Raw genomic sequence first — 17,256 nt, 5'->3', positions numbered from 1 at the left:
AGACATTACTTTGCCAACAAAGGTCCATATAGTCAAAGTTGTGGTTTTTCCAGTAGTCATGAATGGATGTGAGAGTTGGAGCATAAGGAAGGCTGAGCGCTGAAGAATTGATGCTTTCAGACTGTGATGCTTGAGAAGACTCTTGAGAGTCCACTGGACAGCAAGAAGATCAAGCCAGTCAATTCTAAAGGAAATCAACCCTGAATATTCATTGGAAGGACTGAAGCTGAAGCTCCAGTACTTTGGCCACCTGATGTGAAGAGCCTACTGCTGGGAAAGACTGAAAGCAAAAGGAGAAGGAGGTGGCAGAAGATGAGATGGTTAGATAGCATCACCGACTGAATGGACAGGAGATAGTGAAGGACAGAGGAGTCTGGTGTGCTTTAGTCCCTGGGGTGGCAAAGATTCGGACATGACTTAGTGACAAAACAACAGCAAGGACAAATATACACACACAGAATCTTCATATTTATGCCTTCAGCATCTAGTTGGTGCTTGACATGTACTAGGTCCTTTGAAAGTCTACAGTGCACAAGTTTGCAGATCTTTGGTCCTGAGCGACTGGTCTGAACTGAACTGAGGCAGTTTTCAGAGGTTGGCGCGCAATACCGCCAATGACTTCTTCTGGCCACTAGAGGGCAGACTGATTTCACAGCTGTCCTGCCCCCGGCCCAGCCGTCAAGGGCCCCCCAAACACTCCCCGATATACGCCTCCGCTTGTCATTTCCAACACTGTCTGCCACCGTCCCGACAAATCTCACTTTAATAATCCTCTTTAAGACAAAGCAAACGCACACGCCGGCAGCGGCCCTGAGGTCACACCTCTTCGCTTCAGCGGCCACCCACCAGCTCTCCCTCCCGTTCCTACGGTCTTTTGGGAACTAAAGAGTTAACTCCGCCCTCCACCTGGTCCTTTTTCTCCGCTCAGCCGCTCTGTCTGGAAGCTGGGGGGTGGGTGACATCCTAGATAGAGTGGTCACGGGACCCTGGATTCAACTACTTTAATTTCTTTTCCAGAAACCGTCACTCTCCTGCCCCACAACCTAGCACACAACCAAACACTCACACCTTTTCCGGCTAAGATCCCAAACCTGCACCTCTTTCTTCCCGGGACGGAGTCAGGTAGGAGGAGAGGGACAAGGTGGGGCGCAAGAGGCACGCTGTTACTTCCCTACATCTCTGTTCTTCCCATCCCCGTGAGGGAGCCCCTTCTGCGGGTACCGCTTCTCGGAGGAGAAACACATTTGGCCCGCCGAGAAGCGGGAAGAGGATCTAGAGGAAACCGCGCGGGTTGAGAGGCTCGGGAGAGTCCGCGACTTCGGGGCGGGGAGGAAGGAGTTAAAGATCCAGGCTCGGTTCTACGGTCTCGGAGTCTGGGAGGGGAAGCGGCCGGGAGGGAGGGTTCGGAGCTTGGCTTGGGTCCTCCCCAGTTCCCCCCGGACTGTCGGAGACTTGGGCCGGCCGGACGCCCCTTCTGGCACACTCCCTGGGCCAAGCGCTCAGGCACACATACAAACACTCACACTCCCCTTTAACTCCCCGGCGCCCTCTCTCCCATCCTTCTCCACCGAGCGCTCGCTCGCGCTCTCTCTTTCTCTCTCCTAACAGACGCACACACACACACACACGCACGCACACACACACACCCCCTGTGGTTCACACTCGGGTCCTCTCGGCCCCCGCGCTCTCCTCGCACCCACCTGCTCCGCAGAGCCCTGGGCACACCCCTAGGTCGCGCGCCCCTGGCGCTCCCGGCGCGGACTGTCGCAGCTAGAGGGGGCAGCGTGCTCCGGGTGAGCGCCCCCGCTCCGCCCCTCTTCCCTCCCACAGGGGCGCTCCCGGTGCCCAGTACCGGCCGCTGAGCCGGAGTGGACGCTTGAGGCCATGGTGGGAGCGCTCGCCCACCACGGTGCCCGCTGAGGCCATGCCGCGCCCCGGGCGCCCCTCCGGCGCCCGCCTGCGCCTGCTTCTGCTCCTGCCGCCGTTGCTATTGCTCCCGGGCAGCTACGCTGGCAACCTGACGGTGGCCGTGGTGCTGCCTCTGACCAACACCTCGTACCCGTGGTCTTGGGCGCGCGTGGGACCGGCGGTGGAGCTGGCCCTGGCCCGGGTGAAGGCGCGGCCGGACCTGCTGCCTGGTTGGACAGTCCGCACGGTGCTGGGCAGCAGCGAGAGCGCGCTGGGCGTCTGCTCCGACACCGCCGCGCCCCTGGCCGCCGTGGACCTCAAGTGGGAGCACAGCCCCGCGGTGTTCCTGGGCCCCGGCTGCGTGTACGCCGCCGCCCCCGTGGGCCGCTTCACCGCGCACTGGCGGGTGCCGCTGCTGACCGCCGGCGCCCCCGCCGTGGGCTTCGGAGCCAAGGACGAGTACGCGCTGACCACCCGCGCGGGACCCAGCCACGCCAAGCTGGGCGACTTCGTGGCGGCGCTGCACCGACGGCTGGGCTGGGAGCGCCAGGCGCTCGTGCTGTACGCCTACCAGCCGGGGAACGACCAGCCCTGCTTCTTCGTGGTGGAGGGTCTGTACATGCGGGTTCGCGACCGCCTCAACATCACGGTGGACCACCTGGAATTCGCCGAGGGAGACCGCGACCACTACGCCATGCTGCTGCGCACCGTGCGGCGTAAAGGCCGAGGTATAGGCAGGGCACACCCGTCTGGCCGCTCGGCCTCCGGGCCTTCCCCGGGACGTGACCTCTCTCCTGGCTGCACCAAACGTCTCCTCCTCTGGGCCCTTCACTCCTGCCTCGGCCTCCTCCGCCCCGTCCACCTCTGAGTTTCTATTTCCCTGTCTTTCTCCATGGCCCCCTCTCTTCCTAGGCTCGCCTCGATTCTCACCTCCCCACTCCCTCGCCTCCTTCCCACCGATTCCTCCGGAGTTAATTTAACAGATGTAAAAAAGCCTCCAGCTACCACCCTGACACCTAGTGGGGCCCCGGCTTAGTTCCTAGCCCTCTTTTCTCCCCCATTTCCCATCTTTTCCCAGCAGCCGCCTTCCTGCTCCAGCTTCTCCTCCCGGAGCTCCATCTGCCCTCTCGTCTTCCAGGCCCCTCTCCAGCTGGCCTCCCCTGCTCTCCCTGTGCCACCCTCACCTTCCCCACCTTCAGCTCCACTATTCCTGCTCTCCCTGTCTGGCCTCCCTCTTCCTCCCGCTCCCACCGCCTTCTCTGTTGTCTTTCTCCTGCTTAGCCTAGACTGAGCCGGGAGTTCCACTTAACCACCGCAGGGTCTCTGAACTTCCTCCCCTGGGTGCCCCCGCTTCAGTTTCTCCTCCATTCCCTGACACCCTGGCTTCCCTGGCTTCTCTCTCTCCCCCAGTTATCTACATCTGCAGCTCGCCGGATACCTTCAGAGCCCTCATGCTTCTGGCCCTGGAAGCTGGCCTGAGTGGGGACAACTATGTTTTCTTCCACCTGGACCTCTTTGGGCAAAGCCTGCAAGGTGCACACGGCCTTGCTCCCCGCAGGCCCTGGGAGAGAGGAGATGGGCAGGATGTCAGTGCCCACCAGGCCTTTCAGGTGAGGGTCCAGCTTGGAAGCCCAGGCTGTGGGGCTCTGGGTTGCTGGCACATCGTTTCTGGGTCCTGGGTGCCTCAGTGTCTGAAAGGATTCCAGAAAAGAAGTTATTGGTGCTTGTAGGGAGTTAGGTGACAGAAGGACAGGGGGCTGGGGCCACGGGTACATAGAGGGTCGGAAGACTGCAGAACTAGGAGGCTAAAAATATGAGAGAATGCCCTTGAGGTGGGATAATGTTCACATCCTGTCAACCATTAGGACTTAGAAATGCCATTCCAGTTCATTCCCTGCTTTGATGCAGGCAGCACCTCATGCAGGACATGGGGTCCAATCTGACCTTGAGCTAAGCAGAGGTGCAACTCTGGGAGGTGGGCACTCAGGATACAGGGAGGACCAGAGTCAGCATCCAACCAGCTCTCCCCTCTCCACTGACTCCTCCTCAGGCTGCCAAAATCATTACATATAAAGAGCCGGATAATCCCGAGTACTTGGAATTCCTACAGAAGCTAAAACGCTTGGCCCTTGAGCAGTTCAACTTCACCATGGAGGATGGCCTGGTAGGAGGCGGTCCTGGGTGATGTGGACCCCGAATCTCCACTCCACAGCCCTCTGCTGGTCTCTACCCCACTTTCTCAGCCTCCCTATTCCCGATCTGCCCTTCTCTCCCTTCCCTTTGCTCCCCATCTCTCCTGATGATGGAGGGCGGCACTGACAATTGTTCAACCTCTGAACCTCAAATCTTTATCAGTAAAATGAGGATGATACGTCCTGCCCCATGTGCCTAGCAGGTGTATACAGATGTGTCTTATAAGTAGTGAAATCTCTCTGTACGTACATGGGTAGGGTTGTTTTCGCCCATCCTCTTCCAAGTTCCCATTCCCTCCCATCCCCTGCCCCGCAGCACCCCACTCTGCACCCCTCATACTTCCCCCCACCAGCCCAGCCCTCTCTGCCCCTGCAGGTGAACACCATCCCAGCGTCCTTCCACGATGGGCTCCTGCTCTACATCCAGGCGGTGACGGAGACTCTAGCACACGGGGGAGCTGTCACCGATGGGGAGGGCATCACTCAGCGGATGTGGAACCGAAGCTTCCAAGGTCAGGGACTGCAGGTGGCAGGAATAGGCTACCCTGGGGCGCCCCAGGCAGGAGGCAACAAGAAGCCTCTGGGCCTGCAGTGCAGGTAGTCCTTACACACGCCAGTCTCTTCCTCTCCTCCAAGCGGCCTTTAGGCTTTCTTCCCCATCTCCCTAGTGTCATTACAAGTCTTCTTAAGTCCCAACACCAGTCATTCCTGCTGAGGACATGTCTGTCTCTTTTATTATGTGTGTGTATGTGTGTGTGTGTGTGTGTGTGTATTCGGAGGGCAAGACAGACAAGATCAAAAGGTGGAGATGAGGTCTGGAGTCCCTGAACTTTCACTCTCAAAACACAGCCATCATCCTCCATACCCCCAGGTGTGACAGGATACCTGAAAATGGACAGCAATGGAGACCGGGAGACTGACTTCTCCCTCTGGGATATGGATCCTCACACTGGCGCCTTCAGGGTAAGGTTGTGCCCCCAAGAAGGCAGTGCCAACTGGGAGTGACATCTCACCTTCCCACCTCTGTGTATAAGAGCGAACCCTGGATAAAAGCGATCCAGCCAATCTGGAGGAACAACCAGAGGGATAGGGACTTGGGTGTTGTCCTTGGGGAGCCCATGTGTAAGTAGGGAACACAACCCTGCCCTCAGCAAGCCCCATATCTCTGAAGGGAGGCAGGATCCCCTCCCAGCAGAGACAGGCTATACTCAGAAGGAGGAGTATATGGTTTAGGCCTGGGAATGTGGACTGAAAACACTGCCTTTTCCTATTTCCTGGGTGCTTCAATCCTGGATTACAAACTTCCTGAGTGTGGGACTGTGATTCTATACAGAATATAGAAGCGCTTAAGTCATTGTCAAGTTTGTCCATTCTGATAACATGGGGCGTGGGTATGAGGCTCTCTGTATCCAGTCACGCCAGGGGCTCAGTGAACTGCTGACAGGGCAGACTCAGTCTCTGGCAGCGGAGGCGGGGTAGGTGGCGGGCAGGACTGCTTCCCGGATAGGAGGCCTCACCAAGGGCCCTTGCCCGCCCACCACTCCTGCCCTCTCATAGGTTGTTCTGAACTTCAATGGGACTTCCCAAGAACTGGTGACCATGTCAGGGCGCAAACTGAACTGGCCCCTGGGGTATCCACCTCCTGATGTCCCCAAGTGTGGCTTTGACAATGAGGACCCAGCCTGCAACCAAGGTGACTGCCCCTTGCCTTCCTGGCCTCCATTCTGGAGACACTGCATGCTTCCTGTTCAGGGGGTCGAATAGGTGCTGCTCTCTGGCACTGAGGGTTTCCCACAGAGACTCCGCCTGCCGTTTTTGTTCCTTAGTCCACCATCTGAGTTCACTGATTAAATATTAAAAAGTGCTGGGACTTCCCTGGCAGTCTAGTGATTAGGACTCCATGCTTCCACTTTAGGCATGGGTTCAAATCTCAGTCAGGAGAGGATCCTGCATGCCATGCAGGGCAGCCAAAAAAAAAAAAAATTATACATAAAAAAGTTCTTTCTCCTGTCCAATGTCTGTCTCATATCTCTCTTGCTGCAACTCGGTCCTCCTCTGTAGACCACTTCTCCACCCTGGAGGTGCTGGCTTTGGTGGGGAGCCTCTCCCTTCTCAGCATCCTGATCGTCTCCTTCTTCATATACAGGTGAGCCTGGGGATGAGGGTGGTGACTGAGGCTGGAAGGCCTGGAGAACCAGTAGCAGAGGAGGTGGCAGGGGCCCGGAGTGGAGAGGGAGGAGTGAAGGGACAGCACAGCAAAGCCCAGGGATATGGGGGAGAAAAGAGACTAAAAAGCCCTCCATCAAAGAAGGAGGGGAAAGGGCTTCCCAGGTGGTGCTAGTGGTAAAGAACCCCCCTGCCAATGCAGGAGACTTAAGGAGGCACCAGAAACAGGAGTGGCCAAGGAGGATCTGGGAGATCCAAGAAGGAGCAGATCTTTTGGAGCATCATAGGATGTGGGTTCTGAGCTGAGGCTGGTCTATCCTCCCTTCCTGTTTGTACAGACCAGATGGGAAGCAATGTGTTGGACCCATATTAGCTGACCAAGGATGATGGCTCGGCCATGTACCAGGGGCTGAACCCAGAGCAGAGAAGAGAGATAAGGAAGACTCACTCCTGCCTTCTGGTGGGAGGCTGACAGGTGCAGGAAAAGTTGATGACAGAGGGAAGCAAGGAGGGAGAGAAGAAAATCAGGGCTGTTTGAGCATAAATTGTGTGCCAGGCACTTCCACACACATTTCTTTTCATTCTTATAACAATGCTTTGAAATAAATGTCAAGATCCCCAGTTTCCACATGAGGACATTTAGACGTGAACATGAGCCTCAGAGAAGTGAAATGACTACCTCAAGGTCCCCAGTGAGGCAGAATTTCACCCAAGCCTCCTGACTCCGAGCCGAGAGGCTGTAACTGCCCCACCCATCTCTCAGCTCCTGCAGAGATCCCAGGGCTCTGAGGAGGGGCTGCTGAGTACCCCCGCCCTGGGTCAGGAGCTCAGACGTGGGCTCAGGTGCAGGTTTCGTGCCCCAGGAAGATGCAGCTGGAGAAGGAACTGGCCTCAGAGCTGTGGCGCGTGCGCTGGGAGGACCTGCAGCCCAGTAGCCTTGAGAGGCATCTCCGGAGTGCAGGCAGCCGGCTGACCCTGAGCGGGGTAAGAACTCCACTACTGGGGAGAAGGGGGCTGAGCCAGGTACGGATATGGGGGTTAGCACCTGACGAGTTAGGGTAGAAAGCAAGATTCTTGTCCCAGCTCTGCCTTCACTTGCTATGTGACCTTGGGCAAGTCACATACCCTCTCTGAGACCATCTCAGATAATGATGACATCTACAGAGCCTCCCTTACAGGTCAGTGATAGCATATGTGAAAATACATTTTTTTACAAGTAAATAATGAGAACCTACTGAATAACACAGGGAACTTCTAGTCAATGCTCTGTGGTGACTTAAACGGGAAAGAAATCTGAAAAAGAAGGGATAGATGTGTACATACATTTGATTCACTTTGCGGTCCAACAGGGTCCGACACAACACTGTAAAGCAACTACACGCCAATAAATCTTGTTTTTTAAAAAGTAAGTAAATGAGGAAAGGATTTCAGGATGAGCTGAAATTCCACACATTGAGCTGGATGACAGGATGAGGCAGGGTGACACAAAGATAAGGCAGGGTAGTGAAGAGCAGAGCTCAGCCAGCCGGGATGGAGAACTAGGCCCACTGGCTGACCATCCCTCCTGCACTCCACCCCTTCAGAGAGGCTCCAATTATGGCTCCTTACTGACCACAGAGGGCCAATTCCAAATCTTTGCCAAGACAGCGTATTACAAGGTAAGTCTGCGTAAGACCACTGGTCCTCCGGCTGGGGCAGGGTTGTGCTCTGATGGAGGACTGGGGAGGGTCTTAGGGCAGTGGTGGGCTGTCAGAGCGGTGGGGTTCCCAGTGCTGGGCTCTTTCCTCACAGTGACCACCTCCACTCCTTTTTCAGGGCAACCTCGTGGCTGTGAAACGTGTGAACCGGAAACGCATTGAGCTGACACGGGAAGTCCTGTTTGAGCTGAAGCATGTAATGTGCGGAGGGAGGGAGGGAGGCAGTGGCCCGGGGAAGAATCTGGGGATACGGGGAGGTTGGCCAACAGAAGCGGCATGGAGGGACCACAGCGTATCCTAGGAAAGGGCGGGCACTAGAGCCGTGGGGGGGCCCTTGACGTTGTGAGTAGAATCACAGGTGGGAGAAGGGCTACTGGAGATTTCCTAGGGGATCCGCTGGATGGGCTTAGGAGGCAGAGGGAATAGGGAGCGGATTATGGGGACGGGTTCTGTCGAACAAGAGTGGGAATCACGGGAAGCTCTAGAATGTCTGGAGAGAATACATCGGGACTTAGGAATGAGTGAGGGGTCCCTGAGGGTAGGGGCGATTTGGTGCGGAGTGAGGTCTCTGCCAGGCTCTGATGGTGGCTCTCGCCTGCAGATGCGGGATGTACAAAATGAACACTTGACCAGGTTTGTGGGAGCCTGCACTGATCCCCCCAACATCTGTATCCTCACAGAGTACTGTCCCCGTGGGAGCCTGCAGGTGAGGGTGACAAGGGAGTGTCAGGACACCTGGGTCCAGCCCTCAGTCCGCCCTTGACTGACTATAAGCGCAAGCCTCTCCTTTTTTCTGACCTTTATTTTCCCCATCTGTAAAATGGAAGTGGGGGAGGGTGGTGGCACCAGAGTAAATAGGAAGCTTTGTTCTCTTCTGCCAGTTTATGTCAGCGGGACCCCTGCACTCCTCCTCCTGGGGGCGCATGCAGGGTACGGGGCTGACTCTCACTGCCCTGCAGGACATCCTGGAGAATGAGAGCATCACCCTGGACTGGATGTTCCGGTACTCGCTCACCAATGACATTGTCAAGGTAGGTCGGGTATAGCCCACTGGGTGTGGGGTGAGGGGCCAGGCAGGCCTCTTCTCTGGCCCTGGTTGGAGGTCCCACTCAGACCCCTGCCTCCCCAAACTTCCCAGGGTATGCTGTTCTTACACAATGGAGCCATTTGCTCCCATGGGAACCTCAAGTCATCCAACTGCGTGGTAGATGGGCGCTTTGTGCTCAAGATCACCGACTACGGGCTGGAGAGCTTCAGGGATCCAGAGCCAGAGCAAGGACACACCCTCTATGCCAGTGAGCCCCGCATGACTCTGACCCCTAACCCCTACAGCCAGCACATCCCGATGGGGAGACCAATGCCCTGGCCTGCGATGGGCTCAGGCCCACCTTTCCTGACTCCCAGCTCAATTCATCATCAGTAGAAAGCCGAGTCAGACGAAGTTGTCTCAAGCCGCTTCTAGCTCTAGCACCCCCTGTTTTGTCTCCAGATCAGCCCAGCCACTTCCTTATTTCCCGTCACCCCTTAGCTTTGGGGCCCTTCACCCTGTGACTCCTGACCTCTGACCCACAGAAAAGTTGTGGACAGCCCCTGAGCTCCTGCGAATGGCCTCGCCCCCTGCCCGGGGCTCCCAGGCTGGTGATGTGTACAGCTTTGGGATCATCCTTCAGGAGATTGCCCTGAGGAGTGGCGCCTTCCACGTGGAAGGTTTGGACCTCAGTCCCAAAGGTGAGAGGACCACACTTTCCCCTAATGCCGCCACACTCCACTGACCCCAGCTCGAGAGAGAGGGAACCCTGGAAACACTGCCCCCTTCTCCTCCACTGTGGCCAGTGACCCCAGGCACGGCTGGCCCAGGTCCCTGCGGGGCTTCCCCAGCCCTTGCTCTGGTCCTGGGCTTCCCCACCTCGTTACTCAGCAGACCCCAGGCTGAACCCATCCCTCATCCTCTCTCCCCGCAACCACACAGAGATCATCGAGCGTGTGACTCGGGGCGAGCAGCCCCCCTTCCGGCCCTCCCTGGTCCTGCAGAGTCACCTGGAGGAACTGGGGCAGTTGATGCAGCGCTGCTGGGCCGAGGACCCACAGGAGCGGCCGCCCTTCCAGCAGATCCGCCTGATGTTGCGAAAATTTAACAGGTCGCTGGCGTTAGTCCTGAGCTGTCCCAGCCTCCTCCACCCACGGCAGCCACTGTGTATCCCATGCTTAAGTCTTATCCCTGTGGTGGGTGGCAGAGCCCATGCACAGCCCCCCAGACATAGCCTGCTCCAGCCCACCACAGCCCTGCAGCCCCCTCTGTGAATACTGTGGGACCCAGTTGTCCCCACAGCCACCCACTTTTCATACCAGTGTCCTCCCTGGCCCCTGCTCCAGTCTTCACTGGTAAGCAGAGTAAATGGCCTTGCACCTCCTCCCTTTGCCTCTCTGTCCTCCATGGGAGCTCCCACCCATCCTTTGATCCCCTTTCCCAGTGTGCTCTATGGGGGCCGGTTCCTCCAGGCACACCCCTTAGCTAGTCTGTGCCCTCACTCTTCTCAATTGATCCCTGTTCCTTTCTACCTCCTCTGTGTGCATGTGTGCTAAGTCACTTCAGTCGTGTCTGACTCTTTGAGATCCTATGGAATGTATAGCCTGCCAGGCTCCTCCCTCCATGGGATTTCCCAGGCAAGAATACTGGAGTGGGTTGCCATGCCCTCCTCCAGGGGATCTTCCCGACCCAGGGATCGAACCCTCGTCTCCTGGGTCTCCTGCATTGGCAAGTGGGTTCTTTATCACTAGCACCACCTGGGAAGCCCTCTATCTCCTCCACCTCCTTCTAGCCTACTTGTGTTCAACAAAATGAGCAGAAGAGCCAATACATCTGAAGCTTCAGACTTGACCCTGGGGACTCAGGGAAGAGTTGGACTTTCTTCCTACCCTCTTCCCCTGCACTCCCATCCTGCTGTGCCCCCCAACCCTGACCATCTCCAGGGACTCTGCTGCAGTATAAGCTAACTTAAGTCTGGGGAGGGTGAGAGCCTGGGGTGGGCACTGCAGCGTTGGGCATGCTGCTCCCCTCTGATCACCACCCCCTCCGCCACCCCCCTCCTCAGGGAGAACAGCAGCAACATCCTGGACAACCTGCTGTCACGCATGGAGCAGTACGCCAACAACCTGGAGGAGCTGGTGGAGGAGCGGACCCAGGCCTACCTGGAGGAGAAGCGCAAGGCCGAGGCCCTGCTCTACCAGATTCTCCCTCAGTGAGTGCCTGCGCCTCGTGCCCCCGCCACCCCTGCCCTGGCCCCGGCTCATCTTCTGATCCTGCCCCTGTCCCTGGCCCTCAGCTCAGTGGCTGAGCAGCTGAAGCGTGGGGAGACGGTCCAGGCCGAAGCCTTTGACAGCGTCACCATCTACTTCAGTGACATCGTGGGTTTCACAGCCCTATCAGCAGAGAGCACGCCCATGCAGGTAAGTTAGGCACAGCTACAGGGGTGAGAGCAGCCAGGTGTGCTTGGCTTCTCATTTCCATCCCACAGGTCTGCCTTCTGGGTCTGCATTTTCCACCTGAGCCCAGGTGGGGCCCCTTACTCCTCACCCCTTGTGGATGCTCTTTTCTTCCAGGTGGTGACCCTGCTCAACGACCTGTACACTTGTTTTGATGCTGTCATAGACAATTTTGATGTATACAAGGTGAGTAAACATGGGAAGGGACAGACAGACAGTTGTGGACAGGGTTACAGAAAAGTGAAGGGTAGAATGACACAGAGCCTTAAGAGAGAAGACTAGCCTGAAGAAGGAAATGGCAACCCACTCCAGTATTCTTGCCTGGAAAAGTCCATGGACAGAGGAGCCTGGTGGGATGCAGTCCATGGGGTCCCCATGACTGAGCATGCAAGCATGAGGTGGGTGGAGGGAGATGGGTAATAAACAGGTAGAACTAAAAAAAAGGAGAAAGAAGACTAAGGGACATGGGCAAAGACAGTGTCACGAGGAGGTGTCACAAGGAGACCCAGGATCCGGCAGAAAAACCGGGCGGAGTATGGAGGATGAGCAAACACAATGGCTGGTAGGCGGGTAGACTAGGAGACAGTGCCCTCTGGGTGACAGCCCACACTGGGAAGAGAAAGTTGGAGTCCTCAGGTCCTGCACTCTGTCACGACCCTCGTAGGTGGAGACCATTGGTGACGCCTACATGGTGGTGTCCGGGCTCCCGGTGCGGAACGGGCGGCTGCACGCCCGCGAGGTGGCCCGCATGGCCCTGGCGCTGCTGGACGCGGTGCGTTCCTTCCGCATCCGCCACCGGCCCCAGGAGCAGCTGCGCCTGCGCATCGGCATCCACACGGGTGAGGCCGCCGAAAGACCGGAGACCAGCCCCAGCTCTCTCCAGCGCTACCTACACGCGCGCATACACCTTCACCTACCCCCGCCACACACACTCCTGGGCTCCCACCGACCAGAGACCCCACCTGCTGCCTCTCCTGGGGCACCCTACCCTAGCCTCACCCTCTGGCCCCACCTAGGTCACCCTCCATTCCTCCCACCTGCTTCTCTGAACTGATGGGCTTCTACTCCCTTCAGGACCCGTGTGTGCCGGCGTGGTGGGGCTGAAGATGCCCCGGTACTGTCTCTTTGGGGACACAGTCAACACTGCCTCAAGAATGGAGTCTAATGGGGAAGGTACTCTGGGTCCCCTGGGCGGGACAGGGCGGGCAGGGGGGTTGTAGTTGCCCGCCTGGCAGCGGATACCTTCCATTCCCTGTTCTCTCTCTTCCCGAGTTGCCTTCTTATAAGGGTTCAACCTGGCCAGGTCACCTTGAGTCTAATCAGAGACGCAGGTCCCAGCTGCCCCCTCTTGCCAAATGACTGAGAAGTCTTTCCAGACCAACGTCTGGCAGTTTCCAGCAGGAATCTTACCTTTAGGGCCCTCTTGAGTGTGGTCAAGAGGGCTTCAGAGCCGCCCACTTGGGTGTGAATCTCAGTTCTACAACTGATGTTTCATGTCAATTTGCTGCACCTCCCTGAACCCCTGTTTCCTTATCTGGAAAATGAGAATGAAACATCTACCTCAGAAGAGTTATTTGAGAAAGTCGTATAACATGACTAGCACGTAATTGTTCAGCTTGTCTGAGCTTCAGCTGTTTATCTTTAAAATGGTGATGTCTTGGGTTATAAAAAACACAGCACAACCCCTGGAACACAATGGGTACCTGATAAATGCTTGCTCCCAGTTCTTCCCTTGGGCTTGCTTCCTGTTGATCTGCTTCCTGCTGTAGTCAACACAATTCAATTCAGTCACCATTTATTGAGCAACTACTGAATACCAGGCCCTGGAATACTAAGATGACCTAGACCACAGTTTGCTAGGGACTCAAGGAAGGGCTGCAGGGAACAGTAGTCAGGAAGCCTGGGCCTGACCTCAGCAGCCTGCACAGATCTCCTCTCCAAGGCCTGGGCTCCCTCAACCCTAAAATGAGGGTGTTAAGTTAAAAAACGATGATAGCAACCGATTGTATAGTGCCTCCTAAGTGCCAGATTCTTTTAAAATACTTTTTGAGTAACATTAAATTTAATCCACACAAGAAAGCTTTGAGATGGGTCCTGTCACTCTCAGCATTTTGTAGACAAGGAAAATGAGGCACGGAGAGTTAATATTACTTCCCCAGCCGAGTGTCCAAGCTGGGATTCGTACCAGGCAGTGCAGGCTCCAGTGTCTGAGCCCTTGACCTCTACACTCTACTATCTGTCTAGAGCCTGGTGATGCTCTGAAGTGCTGTCCAATGGAACTTTCTGCAGTAATAGAAATGTTCTATAAGCTGTGTTGTCCAATATGGTAGCCTCTGAGGCATTGCGTTTTATTTATTTATTGCATTTTAACTGTATTTCATTTTAATTACAATTTAAATAGCTACATGTGACTAGTGGCTATCATGGTGGACAGCACAGCTCTGAAATTCTTAGGGTGAGGCCTATGTGGTCAGACACCACGTGAAGTGGGTGGGACTCTGAATTAGGAGGCTTTCAGGGCTAAAGGAAGGTGGGAGAGCATCTTTCTAGCCCTATGGCCCCCAATCTCTTGCTCCCAACTCTTGCATCTCTTGTCTCCCTTCTCCTCCTTTATCCTACCCAGCCCTGAAGATCCACTTATCTTCTGAAACCAAAGCTGTTCTGGAAGAGTTTGGTGGTTTCGAGCTGGAGCTTCGAGGGGATGTAGAAATGAAGGTAGAAAGTCCCTGCCCTCACGACCCCTTGAGGTCCCTGCAGGGCTCACCTTCCCCCAAGCCCCTTCTCAAGCAACCATCCCCATTCCCATCATTTGGGAAAGTGGATGTATCACTCCCCACCCCAATGTCCTCTTTTTCCCTCCAGGGCAAAGGCAAAGTTCGGACCTACTGGCTCCTGGGGGAGCGAGGGAGTAGCACCCGAGGCTGACCTGGCTCCCCTCCTGGCCTTCCGCTCCCCCCTTCCCTGGGCCGGAGATGACAGAGAGATGCCAGCGTCAGCCCGCCCACAGCAACCCCGCATTGCCAAAGAAGTGGCTTGAGCAACTCAGATGTGCTGACCCCAGTGGTGACACCAGATACTACCTCTGAAAGAGGACTTGTATGGGGGAGAACTTGGAGCCCACAGGACTGGACCAAAACTCACAGTCATGCCCAGGGAACACACACACACACACACACACACACACACACACATACACACACACACATAGGCACACACACTCACTCTTCACCCTATCCCACGCCAGGCCAGGCTGGGATGTGAATTCCTGAATCCTCCTGCCCCTCCCTGTGCCCTACCCCTCAACCTTGCTACACTGTGACTATTATTGGGGGGGGGGGCGGGAAGAGCCCCCTGAGTGGGAATAGAAGGGACTATAGATGAATCTAGGGGCTGGGGGGAGCCCACATCTGGGCCTAGCCCACATGGGCCACAAACACCCCGAATCCCCCATGACCCAACACAAGATATTCAGCACATAGGGGAGAAAGGGAAGTACAGAGGGCTGTGGGCTTGTATGCCTTGCTTCTCCTGTGAGTGGAGACCATTAAAATCTTTATTCCAGTGACAGTGTCTTTTCTCGAGCCAGGGTTGCCAGGAAACACAACCATATTCTCTACCCTCAACTTCAAATAAGACGTTTCTCAAGCTGGCAGTTTAATATGTGAGAAAGTTCCCTTCAACTTTGAGGAACCAGTGTAACAGCCTATGAGTGACCCCAGCAGTGCTACTCTGTTGGTCTCAGGATCTGTTTACACCCTTTAGAACTACTGAGGGCCCCAAAGAGCTTTTATGTGGGTTATATCTATCGATATATTCTGTATTAGAAATTAAAACAAGTCTTTATTAACTCATTTAAAATAACTTTAATAAACCCATCACATGTTAATTTTTTACTGCTTTATCAAAGACATTCTTGAGAGAAACTGGCTTTTTTTTGTTTTGTTTTGTTTTTGAAGATTACAATGACTAGTTTGGTGCTACTGCCTTGATTTATGCTAAGACACCAGCCTTTTAACCCCATTGTTTTTGCACCATCAGGGCACATAACAACAGTCAATAAGGTAAATAAAAAACTTCCCCGGAAATCCAGTGGTTAAGACTCCACACTGTTGATGCAGGGACACAGGTTTGATCCCTGGTCAGGGAACTAAGATTCTATGTGCTGCTCAGTGCAGCCAAAAAAAGGGAAAATAATATATAATTAGTAGGATTATGGGGAAAAAAACCTTTTTTTTTAATTGGCAATGCTGCGCAGTTTGCAGGATCCTACTTCCTCAACTAGGGATTGAACCCAGGCCACAGCAGTGAAAACACCAAGTCCTAACCACTGCACTGTCAGAGAATAATCATGAAAATCATTTTGACCTCATCCATCCCCTGAAATGGAGAAGGAAATGGCAGCCCACTCCAGTATTCTTGCCTGGAGAATTCCATGGACAGAGGAGCCAAGCAGGCTACAGCCCATGGGGTTGCAAAGAGTTGGACATGACTGAACTGACTGACTGAGCAACATCCCCTGAAAGGATCTTAGGGATTCACAGAATCTGTGGACTATGCTTTGAGACCTCTATTTACTTGCTCTATTACCCAATGCCCAGCATACAGTAGAAATATAATGAGTGCAGACTGAATGGGCAGTCCTGGCACCTGCCTCAGGAGGTCTGGGAGCCAAGAAGGAGGGTGCGGTGGGAACATAGGGATCCCTTTTTACCTCAGTTGAAATGTGGGAATTGTCCACCTGCCCATCCGTTCCCCTGCCGGTGTAGACAAATGTGAGTGATAGTTTACAACTCTCAGTGGGGCTAAGGGCCCTCCTTTCCCTGCTCTGGCCACCCACCCCACCCCCTTCCTGAGCAGGCAGGCAGGAATGTGAATGCGGGGGAGAGGTGGCTGCAGTTTCACCTCCCCCATGGGGAAAGAAAGTGCCAGACATTTCTTCAGTACCATCCATCAAGTGCAGACAGGCCCCTCCTCCGACCTCCCCAAGCCTCTTCCTGGAGTCCACGCCCAGCGGCACTGGAGGTCAGGATGGTCCAGGGAGAGCTTGGAGGTCTGCCTTGGGGACAGCGCTCCTTGATACACAAGTGGCTGAAGAAAGGTTAAGTTGTCCTCCCTTTGTCTAATGAGTCTTCTAGATATCCTGTGCTCCCTGCCCACCCTTTTTGGCCTCAGTCAGATTTGATTTATTGGGAGAGGGAGCTAGCACAGTCAAGTCCTCACCCTCCTCAGCTGGGGACAAATAGCTCTGGGAAGGCCTAACACAGAAGGGTGGTTGCCTCGGTAACACGGCAGCACATCCAACTTCCTGATGGGCCCTGGTGGCCATGTTGACTCCCAAACTCCCATTCCACCTCCCCCGGGGTAGTGACAATCCTAGAAGAGAGAGGAAATGCTAAAGAGAACTGTGGGGCCTAAGAAGTCAGATCAGGGTGGAGGTTGGGATATCCAGGAGACTGGGGCTTTGGAGAGGGGAGACTGCAAGAGATGAGGTGGGGAAGGAAGCGGGGAGCTGATAGACTGAGGAGCCCCAGTCAGACAATTGTAGGAAATTGCCGGTCAGATCCTTCCGGGGCAGCCTGGCTCCGCTGCGGGCACTTGGAGGGGAGGGGGCTGGGGGAGTGGGTGTGAAGACGGGCCAAGGGAGTCGCTGACTTCAGTAGCTCGAGAACTTTCACTGGAACTGAGGAGATTTCCTTCCGGAGTTAGGCCCCCGAAGCCAGGAAGGACTGGGAAAGCCATTACTGAGGGGAGGTGGGGGGCGGGTAGGCGGGCAGGGTCGGAGGCGAGCAGTAGCGCCCCCACCCGCTAGC

At 55.4% G+C, this 17,256-nt stretch overlaps 1 protein-coding gene across 1 annotated transcript; it reads left to right on the top strand.

Moving 5' to 3' along the window:
- The first annotated feature begins 1,104 nt into the window (after positions 1-1,104).
- Positions 1,105-15,373, top strand: NPR1 (natriuretic peptide receptor 1). The gene is made up of 22 exons (XM_043456229.1): positions 1,105-2,636; positions 3,319-3,518; positions 3,959-4,072; positions 4,477-4,612; positions 4,972-5,063; positions 5,658-5,793; positions 6,162-6,246; positions 7,130-7,250; positions 7,850-7,924; positions 8,082-8,159; positions 8,565-8,669; positions 8,923-8,994; positions 9,102-9,258; positions 9,536-9,691; positions 9,933-10,101; positions 11,056-11,202; positions 11,287-11,410; positions 11,564-11,632; positions 12,111-12,285; positions 12,521-12,619; positions 14,070-14,161; positions 14,309-15,373. The coding sequence occupies exons 1-22, from the start codon at positions 1,925-1,927 to the stop codon at positions 14,369-14,371; spliced, it is 3,177 nt and encodes a 1,058-aa protein (XP_043312164.1). The 5' UTR covers positions 1,105-1,924; the 3' UTR covers positions 14,372-15,373.
- The last annotated feature ends 1,883 nt before the right edge of the window (positions 15,374-17,256 follow it).

This window comes from Cervus canadensis, chromosome 2 (genome assembly GCF_019320065.1).
Source record: "Cervus canadensis isolate Bull #8, Minnesota chromosome 2, ASM1932006v1, whole genome shotgun sequence".
Classification (NCBI taxonomy): Eukaryota; Metazoa; Chordata; class Mammalia; order Artiodactyla; family Cervidae; genus Cervus; species Cervus canadensis.
Note: the sequence above shows the minus strand (reverse complement) of the source record. Positions and strands in the feature narration are given on the sequence as shown.

Bases quoted from the DNA above. Each gene is read 5' to 3' on its own strand.
- NPR1 (XM_043456229.1), top strand. From the start codon at position 1,925: ATGCCGCGCCCCGGGCGCCCCTCCGGCGCCCGCCTGCGCCTGCTTCTG. The intron at 4,613-4,971 runs GTCAGGGACTGC...CCATACCCCCAG, and splicing joins GTGGAACCGAAGCTTCCAAG to GTGTGACAGGATACCTGAAA. The intron at 10,102-11,055 runs GTCGCTGGCGTT...CCCCCTCCTCAG, and splicing joins ATGTTGCGAAAATTTAACAG to GGAGAACAGCAGCAACATCC.